This window comes from Gastrolobium bilobum, unplaced genomic scaffold (genome assembly GCF_033153095.1).
Source record: "Gastrolobium bilobum isolate Gb01-03AN ecotype WA unplaced genomic scaffold, APGP_CSIRO_Gbil_v1 utg70158, whole genome shotgun sequence".
Lineage (NCBI taxonomy): Eukaryota > Viridiplantae > Streptophyta > Magnoliopsida > Fabales > Fabaceae > Gastrolobium > Gastrolobium bilobum.
Window position 1 is genome coordinate 8,726 of NW_026897237.1, and position 10,506 is coordinate 19,231.

At 32.5% G+C, this 10,506-nt stretch overlaps 2 protein-coding genes across 2 annotated transcripts; both read left to right on the forward strand.

Moving 5' to 3' along the window:
- The first annotated feature begins 5,939 nt into the window (after positions 1–5,939).
- LOC133305086 (transcription factor GTE12-like) lies at positions 5,940–6,545 on the forward strand. The gene has a single exon (XM_061505216.1). It carries the CDS (start codon positions 5,940–5,942, stop codon positions 6,543–6,545), a length of 606 nt encoding a protein of 201 aa, XP_061361200.1.
- Positions 6,546–9,622: 3,077 nt separating this feature from the next.
- Positions 9,623–10,087, forward strand: LOC133305088 (uncharacterized). The gene has a single exon (XM_061505217.1). It carries the CDS (start codon positions 9,623–9,625, stop codon positions 10,085–10,087), a length of 465 nt encoding a protein of 154 aa, XP_061361201.1.
- Positions 10,088–10,506: the final 419 nt, after the last annotated feature.

Below are 10,506 nucleotides of genomic sequence, written 5' to 3' on the forward strand. Positions count from 1 at the left end.
AACCTACCACAAGATTGGAGAGTAGCTAGAGGACACCCCATTGATGTGGTAATTGGTAATATATCCAAAGGGGTAACTACTAGAAATTCAATAAGGAGTATTTGTAATCATTTAGCATTTGTCTCTCAAATTGAGCCTAAGACCATAAATGAAGCAATTATTGATAAACATTGGTTCTTAACAACACAAGAAGAACTAAATCAATTTGAAAGAAATCAAGTTTGGGAACTTGTGTCAAAACCAAATGATTATCCAATAATTGGAACCAAATGGTTCTTTAGGAATAAGCTTGATGAAAATGTAATAATAACTAGAAATAAAGCTACACTTGTTGCTAAAAGATATAATCAAGAGGAAGGTATTGATTATGATGAGACTTATGCTCCCGTTGTTAGACTAGAAGTTATTAGATTATTACTTGCATTTGCATGTATAATGGATTTAAAACTTTTTCAAATAGATGTTAAAAGTGAATTTCTAAATGGATACATTCAAGAAGAAGTATATGTTGATCAACCTCCCAGTTTTGAAGATCATGATTTACCTAACCATGTTTTTAAACTCAAAAAGGCTTTATATGGTTTGAAACAAGCTCCAAGAGCTTGGTATGAAAGATTAAGCAAATTTCTTTTAGAAAAAGGTTTTTCAAGAGGAAAAGTTGACACAAATCTCTTTATAAAGAAGAAAAATGATCATCTATTATTTGTAAATTTATGTTGATGATATTATTTTTGGTGCCACTAACGTTAATCTTTGTGAAGAGTTTGCCAATCTTATACAAAGCGAATTTGAGTTGTCTGTGATGGGAGAGCTAAACTTCTTCCTTGATCTCCAAATAAAGCAACAAAAGGATGGGATATTCATCAATCAAGCTAAATATTGCAAAGAGTTACTCAAAAAATTTGGAATGGACAACTCCAAGGCTATTGATACTCCCATGGATACATCTTGCTCTTTAGGCAAGGATAAAGGAGGTAAATCCATAGAAATTACTAAATATCGAGGTATAATTGGCTCTCTCCTTTACTTAACCGCAAGTAGGCCCGATATTATATTTAGTGAGTGCATGTGTGCTATATTTCAAGCTAATCTTAAGGAATTACACTTAAGTACCGGAAAAAGAATTATGAGATATCTTGTAGGCACTTCACAAGTGGGATTATGGTACCCTAAGGGTGCATCATGTGAGTTAATTGGCTATTCCGATTTCGATTTTGCAGGATGCAAATTGGAGAGGAAGAGCACTAGTGGTACTTGCCACTTTCTTGGTTGCTCTTTAGTGTATTGGCATAGCAAGAAACAAAATAGTGTGGCTTTGTTAAGACAGAAACTGAATATGTGGCAGTCGATAGTTGTTGTGCTCGAATCATTTGGATGAAACAACAACTCAAGGACTTTGGGGTTGAACTTGATCACATCCCCTTAAGGTGTGATAAACTAGTGCCATAAACCTCACAAAGAATCCCATAATGCACTCAAGAACCAAACATATTGACATTAGGCATCATTTCATAAGAGATCATGTGCAAAATGGTGATTGTATCTTGGAATTTGTGGAATCTTCAAAGCAATTGGCTGACATCTTCACCAAACCACTCCCAAAGGAAGTATTCTAAAACTTAAGAACAGAAATTAGTCTCATTGATCCATCCTATATATAATTACATCATTATGTGTTTGATTTGCTTCACTTGCTTTAATGTTTGAATCCACTTATCTTTTTAAGAAACATTTTCCATGTTTAAAGAGAGCATCTCCACTTATTTTTTTAAGAAACATCTTCCATAATTAAAAAGAGTGTATTTCCCCCTTCTCGTTCTTCTGTTTCTGCTATTTCCAATATGCCCAAATCACAAAGGTAATCGATTACCATTCTCTTGCTAACCGATTACCACGAAGGGTAATCGATTACCATTCGTGTTCAACGTTTTTAAAAAGGCAGCAAACAGAACGTTCTTTCTCCCTCATTTTTTCCTCTCTTTATATTCGAACCAAAAAGCCCTTTCAACCGTCATGCACCACCATGAAGGCAATGTAGTATACCTTCTTGCACGATTCATTCATTCCCCTTTGGACATTTTGTTGTACAATTTCGCAATCAATTATATAAATCACACAAGTACGCAAGTGCACGTATCAACAAGTAATAAAATGGATGTGTGAGTCCAGATATCGTTCCCACAGAGATTAAATAAAGTTATAGCTCTCAGTGAAGCAATTAAGGTAACAAAGATGATTTGTAGTTGGCTAATGAATAATTTAACAATTAAGAAATAAAATAAACTAAGATTAATGATTAACTAAAGAATGCGGTAACAAAATATATTTTCCAAGTATTCAAAGATAGATTGGGATCAATTTCCCCATTATTGCAAGTTCACTAGAATGCAGTAACGATGAAGAGCAGATGGAAAAGGTGATTCCATAACCTAGAGAGAGATGTGTAGATTCCAAACTTAGAGAGAAAGAGAGAGAGACAAATAGGGGATGGGAGAAATTAGGATTATAAGAGATAATTATGAACCGTTAGATTTAATTCTAATCTAACAGTGATGATCGTGGTTGTAAGAGTGGTAAACTTACCTGATGGTAAGTTTAACCGTCCCCTTAATTATTTGGGATAAAAATTAGTTAAATATTGTCTTTTCAATATTTTTACTGATAAATATATTTTAAAATATAGTTGAATGTTTTAATTGGTTATGATAAAAGTTTATCCCTTAAATTTAATGATGAATTTGTGAAGAATATTTACGGTAGATAACTAGATAATCCTAACAAAGAAGAGAATTATGGGTGGTGAGCTGATAACAACGATGACAGCTGAGGTGTGTTTTCTTACCGATAGCTTTCAAATTCATGTGTTAACTGGTAAGTGATTGTTTGTTTTAAATTAGCTGGTGATTTCAAAAAAAAAAATTGGTGGTAAACTGTGATTTCAAATTTAAGTCCTGTTAAAAAATAAAATAAAATAAAATAAATTGTATATTACAATTTTGTGCTTAAGCTTTAATTAAGTTTAAGAACTACTTGTCGTTGGGATTAAACAATTACATAACATAGTTGTTTCTATAATTGTTTTTGTACATTAAAAAATAAATAAATTTAAAAATGCAAAATCACACGTTTTGAATTTTTAAGTATATATTTCTTATGTATAAATAGTTTGATATTTACTTTAGTGCTTGTGTGAGAATTTTATTTTTAACTTCTTTTCTCTAAAAGTTTAGTCAAACATAATTTTATAAAAATTCTTATCTTGAAAAGAGTTGTTGTTTTTTTCTTTCTAAATCTAATCTTATATTTATTACTTCTTTGCCAAGTAACAAACTAATAATACTACTATATAAGACACAATTAACTCGAGCTCTCTCCAAAACAAAACTACTTTTCGTCTGTTTTCTTGTGTTCTTTTATTTTTTCAAGATCTGTTTTCTCGTTTGTTTGTTTTTTTGCTGCTGCAAGAAATGAATACCCACCACAAGTCCGGGGCTTACTCAAGAATGTCAAGAATGAGGTCTCAATGGTTTGCATTAAAGCCTTCTTTTAATCAATTCAATGCTTTCAAAATTATTTTAATAAATAAATATTTAATAGGAGTGTTCATCAACCGATCCAAACCGATTCAAACCGCGATCACCGAAAAATCAAAAACCGAAAAATAAAAAATGGAAAAAAACTGCAAAATTTAATTGGATTGAATCAATTTTCGATTTGGTTGGTGAAAAACAATATAATCCAAACCGATCCAATATATTACCTCTCCATCTACCTACTTGGGCGTATTCCCCAATAATAGTCCAAAAATCATATAGCAAAATTCTAAACCCAAGAGCCATCAACCCATTATGTTGGAGAAAGTGAGTTGTTCTTGATCTTTGTGATTTTTTTTTGGGTAAGATATATATATATATATATATATATATAATAAGCTACATCATGTATTTCTATTGCATGGATTATTGTTGTACAACAGCTTTTATTGCATGGGTTATTGTTGTACAACAGCTACTCTATAGGATGAAAATTTGGGTTACTCCGTATCTCAGGCAACCACGTTGTAAATTTTTTGCTGGAGGTAAAAGATAGTAATTCAACTTTTTTTTGTACTATACAGAAAATTAGATTATCGTTCACTTGTTCTTCTAGATTACACAATAATCAACATACAATCTTTGCAAACGCAATACATACAAAAGATATATTATTTGCACAATAATTATTATACAAATATTATGCTTTTAAAAAAATTGAAAATAGATTAAATTCAAACCGAATAAAATTGGATTGAATCGGATTGGATTTGGAAAAACATCTCAACCAAATGGATTATTAAATGATCAAACCAAAGAGATTGGATCAGATGATTTTTGCTTGCAAAACTGATCCAATCCAGATCGCGAACACCTCTAATATTTAACATTTTTTTTAAATAGTCAATACAAAATATTAATTTTTCATAATTTAATTTTTTTAATAAAATAATATTTGCATACAAATATACAATGTAAGCAAAAATTTAATCATTTTTCCAATAACTTTGAACCGTTTTTTTTATATAAAAAACATAGAACTCATCACTTTTGATTGTTTTCTTGAATAGAGATATCTTCATTCATTAATACTTACCATCGAGATTTTTAATAATTAATAATATTTCCAATACATGTGAAAATTTTAAATTTTTTAATTTTCTCAGTAAAAATTAAATTTCAACAAGATTTTTTATAGCACTCTCAATTTTTTTTTTTGCCACAAATCAATACATAAATTTTAAATAAGTTCCATAAATTTTTTTACTACATTTTTATGCTTTTAACATTTTAAAAAATGTAAAGTGATGTTTATAACTATCGAAGTGATGTAGAGATTTTAAAAGCTTAGATATAATTTTATAATTAATAAATATCTATTTGAAAACGTAATTAAAGTATAAAAAATTTAGAAACATAAAATTTATATTGAAAATTTGAGATACATAAATCTGGGAAATCCTTGTTTCCTGGTTACTTAAAGATATGGAGCACCCTCCACCAATACTATAAAACTAAAAGAAGCCCTCAACAAACAAAACTATAAAAAACCAAATCCTGTTTCCTGGTTACTGAAAGATATAGACACCCTCCACCAATCCTGTTTTCTTTTTTCTTGTTTTTTCCACTCAAACTCTCTTCAATGGCTGAACTCCAAAAGTCACTTGTGATTAAGATTTACATAAAAGGTGCAAAACGTTCAAGAACCATCCAAGAAGGGTGCCAACAGATGGAGGTTCAGATGATTGCGATGAGGGTTAGTGGGAATTTTGAGAGCAGTTAGAAATATTTCAAGAAAAAGTGGATACTTGAGGAAAGAAAAGGAAAGAAAAGTATGTGCAAATGTTGATAAAGAAGCTGCATACCTTTGAATCATGGTTAGAATGTCATGTTTGTACAAACTTAATTCTTGAATTACTAGGTTATTTTCCATTTGAGTTTTATTAAAAATATAGGGTCTGTCAAAGGTTTAGTCGATTTTTAGGTGTGATTTTTTTTGTCATCGTTACTGTTTTTTCTGTTTTTAGGTTAATAAGCCCAACAAGAAACCAAGAAACAGAATTTTGAATCATATTTCATACTGCATCATTTACTCTATACAATTACAAGAATTTTCTTCTACATCATTAGCCATTGAATTTGATTTTGAGTTGAAAAAGGAGTGCCTAGCTCAGAAAGAAAACCAAGAAAGAGAAATGTGACACATATTCCTTAGAAGTGCCTTCAATCATAACCCGATGCTTCATGACAGTTGTTGCAATCGAATGCATCCTAAAGGGTTATATTATATTCATATCAAAAAGAAAAAAGTATAGTCTGTTTCTGGATATTTTAATACATAATTTCTTCAATCTAAAATCAATGAAAACATGGTAGTAAAAATCCAAGCCCAACAAACTCTCTTCAATGGCTGAACCCCAAAAGTCATTTGTCATTATGCTTTACATGAATGGTGCAAAATGTTCAAGAACCGTCCAAGAAGGGTGCCAACAGATGGAGATCGATGATTTTCGTTATAAGAAAACGAGAAACAAGGCTTCTGAAATTTCTCCGCCACTAGAAAAGAATAGAACGACTCAACACCCATCAAATATATCTTTCATCAAAGAAAACTCCGGAAGAAGTTCAAGAACTGCATCCCAAGTTTGTGAGTTGAAGAAGGAAGGTGTAAAGTCAAAGAAAGAGAAGAAACAAATGACAGATAACATGGACAGAAACAAAAAGTTGCAGTGTTGGGTGATCTTGAAGAGGTTGATGGTAGAAAGAGATAGTTGCGCTTTCAAACAACCTCCTGATGTTAAGGTCTTCGAGTTTCTTGATAACCCTGAGGCTGTATCCAAGACAATAGGTTTGAAGGATATTGAGTGCAGAATGAACAATTGTTTGTGTTACAAACCTGAAGAATTTGCAGATGATATGAGGCTTGTATTCTCTAATGCATTGCTATACCCTTCGAGGAGTGAGATTCACATGATTGCGATGAGGGTTAGTGGCAATTTTGAGAGCAGTTAGAAATATTTGAAGAAAAAGTGGATACTTGAGGAAAGAATAGGAAAGAAAAGTATGTGCAAATGTTGATAGAGAAGCTGCATACCTTTGAATCATAGTTAGAATGTCATGTTTGTACAAACTTAATTCTTGAATTACTAGGTTATTTTCCTTTTGAGTTTTATTAAAAATGTAGGGTCTGTCAAAGGTTTAGTCGATCATTAGGTGTGATTTTTTTGTCATAGTTACTGTTTTTTTCTATTTTTAGGTTAAAAATCCCAGCAAGAAAACCAAGAAACAGAATTTTGAATCATATTTCATACTACATCATTTACTCTGTTCAATTACAAGAAATTGCTTCTACATCATTAGCCATTGAATTTGATTTTGAGTTGAAAAAGGAGTGTTAGCTCAGAAAGAAAACCAAGAAAGTGAAATGTGACACATATTCCTTAGAAGTGCCTTAGATCATAACCAGATGCTTCATGACAGTTGTTGCATTCGAATGCATCCTGAAGGTTTATATTTTATTCATATCAAAAAGAAAAAAGTATAGTCTGTTTGTGGATTTTTTTAATACATAATTTCTTCAATCTAAAATCAATGAAATCATGGTAGTAAAAACCAAAGCCCAACCAAACTCTCTTCAATGGCTGAACCCGAAAAGTCACTTGTCATTAAGTTTTACATGAATGGTACAAAATGTTCAAGAACCGTCCAAGAAGGATGCCAACAGATGGAGATCGTTGATTTTCGTTACAAGAAAATGAGAAACGAGGCTTCTGAAATTTCTCCGCCCCTGGAAAAAATAGAACGACTAAACCCCCACCAAATAAATCTTTCATCAAAGAAAACTCGGGAAGAATGTCAAGAACTGCATCCCAAGTTTGTGAGTTGAAGAAGGAAGTAGTAAAGTCAAAGAAAGAGAAGAAACAAAGGACAGATAACATGGACAGAAACAAAAAGATGCAGTGTTGGTGATCTTGAATAGGTTGATGGTAGGAAGAGATGGTGGGGCTTTCAAACAACCTCTTGATGTTAAGCTCTTCGAGTTTCTTGATAACCCTGAGGCTGTATCCAAGCCAATAGGTTTCAAGGATATTGAGTGCAGATTGAACAATTGTTTGTGTTACAAACCTGAAGAATTTACAGATGATATGAGGATTGTATTCTCTAATGCATGCTATACCTTTCGAGGAGTGAGATTCACATGATTGCGACGAGGGTTAGTGGGAATTTTGAGAGCAGTTGGAAATATTTGAAGAAAAAATGGATACTTGAGGAAAGAAAAGGAAAGAAAAGTATGTGCAAATGTTGATAGAGAAGCTGCATACCTTTGAATCATGGTTAGAATGTCATGTTTGTACAAACTTAATTCTTGAATTACTAGAATATTTTCCATTTGAGTTTTATTAAAAATGTAGGGTCTGTCAAAGGTTTAGTCGATCATTAGGTGTGATTTTTTGTCATAGTTACTGTTTTTTCTGTTTTTAGGTTTCACCCAGCAAGAAAACCAAGAAACAGAATTTTGAATCATATTTCATACTGCATCATTTACTCTATTCAATTACAATAATTTGCTTCTACATCATTAGTCATTGAATTTGATTTTGAGTTGAAAAAGGAGTGCTAGCTCAGAAAGAAAGCCAAGAAAGTGAAATGTGACACATATTCCTTAGAAGTGCCTTCAATCATAACCAGATGCTTCGTGACAGTTGTTGCAGTCGAATGCATCCTAAAGGGTTATATTATATTCATATCAAAAAGAAAAAGGTATAGTTTGTTTGTGGATATTTTAATACATAATTTCTTCAATCTAAAATCAATGAAATCATGGTAGTATAAACTCAAGCCCAACCAAACTCTCTTCAATGGCTGAACCCCAAAAGTCACTTGTGATTAAGCTTTACATGAATGGTGCAAAACGTTCAAGAACCGTCCAAGAAGGGTGCCAACAGATGGAGATCGTTGATTTTTTTACAAGAAAATGAGAAACAAGGCTTCTGAAATTTCTCCGCCACTAGAAAAAAATAGAACGACTAAACCCCCAACAAATAAATCTTTCATCAAAGAAAACTCTGGAAGAATGTCAAGAACTGCATTCCAAGTTTGTGAGTTGAAGAAGGAAGGAGTAAAGTCAAAGAAAGAGAAGAAACAAAGGACAGATAACATGGACAGAAACAAAAAGATGCAGTGTTGGTGATCTTGAATAGGTTGATGGTAGGAAGAGATGGTTGGGCTTTCAAACAACCTCTTGATGTTAAGGTCTTCGAGTTTCTTGATAACCCTGAGGCTGTATCCAAGCCAATAGGTTTCAAGGATATTGAGTGCAGATTGAACAATTGTTTGTGTTACAAACCTGAAGAATTTACAGATGATATGAGGATTGTATTCTCTAATGCATGCTATACCTTTCGAGGAGTGAGATTCACATGATTGCGACGAGGGTTAGTGGGAATTTTGAGAGCAGTTGGAAATATTTGAAGAAAAAATGGATACTTGAGGAAAGAAAAGGAAAGAAAAGTATGTGCAAATGTTGATAGAGAAGCTGCATACCTTTGAATCATGGTTAGAATGTCATGTTTGTACAAACTTAATTCTTGAATTACTAGAATATTTTCCATTAGAGTTTTATTAAAAATGTAGGGTCTGTCAAAGGTTTAGTCGATCATTAGGTGTGACTTTTTGTCATAATTACTGTTTTTTTTTTTCTGTTTTTAGGTTAATAAGCCCAGCAAGAAAACAAAGAAACAGAATTTTGAATCTTATTTCATACTTCCTCATTTACTCTATTCAATTACCAGAATTTACTTCTACATCATTACGCATTGAATTTGATTTTGAGTTGAAAAAGGAGTGCCTAGCTCAGAAAGAAAACCAAGAAAGTGAAATGTGACACATATTCCATAGAAGTGCGTTCAATCATAACCAGATGCTTAATGACAGGTTTTGCAGTCGAATGCATCCTAAGGGTTATCTTATATTCTTATCAAAAAGAAAAAAGTAAAGTCTGTTTGTGGATATTTTAATACATAATTTCTTCAATCTAAAATCAATGAAATCATGGTAGTAAAAACTCTAGCCCAACCAAACTCTCTTCAATGGCTGAACCCCAAAAGTCACTTGTGATTAAGCTTTACATGAATGGTGCAAAACGTTCAGGAACCGTCCAAGAAGGGTGCCAACAGATGGAGATCGCTGATTTTCGTTACAAGAAAATGAGAAACAAGGCTTCTGAAATTTCTCCGCCACTGGAAAAGAATAGAACTACTAAACACCCACCAAATAAATCTTTCATCAAAGAAAACTCCGGAAGAATGTCAAGAACTGCATCCCAAGTTTGTGAGTTGGACAATGAAGGTGCAGGGTGCAAGAAAGAGAAGAAAAAAAGGGCATATAACATGGACAGAAACAACAAGATGCAGTGTTGGGTGATCTTGCAGAGGTTGATGGTAGAAAGAGATAGTTGGGCTTTCAAACAACCTCTTGATGTTAAGGTCTTCGAGTTTCTTGATAACCCTGAGGCTGTATCCAAGCCAATAGGTTTGAAGGATATTGAGTGGTGATTGAACAATTGTTTGTATTACAAACCTGAAGAATCGGCATATGATATGAGGCTTGCATTGTCTAATGCATTGCTATACCCTTCGAGGGGTGAGATTCACATGTTTGCGAAGAGGGTTAGTGGGAATTTTGAGAGCAGTTGGAAATATTTGAAGAAAAAATGGATACTTGAGGAAAGAAAAGGAAAGAAAAGTATGTGCAAATGTTGATAGAGAAGCTGCATACCTTTGAATCATGGTTAGAATGTCATGTTTGTACAAACTTAATTCTTGAATTACTAGAATATTTTCCATTTGAGTTTTATTAAAAATGTAGGGTCTGTCAAAGGTTTAGTCGATCATTAGGTGTGATTTTTTGTCATAGTTACTGTTTTTTCTGTTTTTAGGTTTCACCCAGCAAGAAAACCAAGAAACAGAATTTT

Excerpts from the sequence above, each read along its gene's own strand:
- LOC133305086 (XM_061505216.1), top strand. The coding sequence starts at position 5,940 with ATGGCTGAACCCCAAAAGTCATTTGTCATTATGCTTTACATGAATGGT.
- LOC133305088 (XM_061505217.1), top strand. The coding sequence starts at position 9,623 with ATGGCTGAACCCCAAAAGTCACTTGTGATTAAGCTTTACATGAATGGT.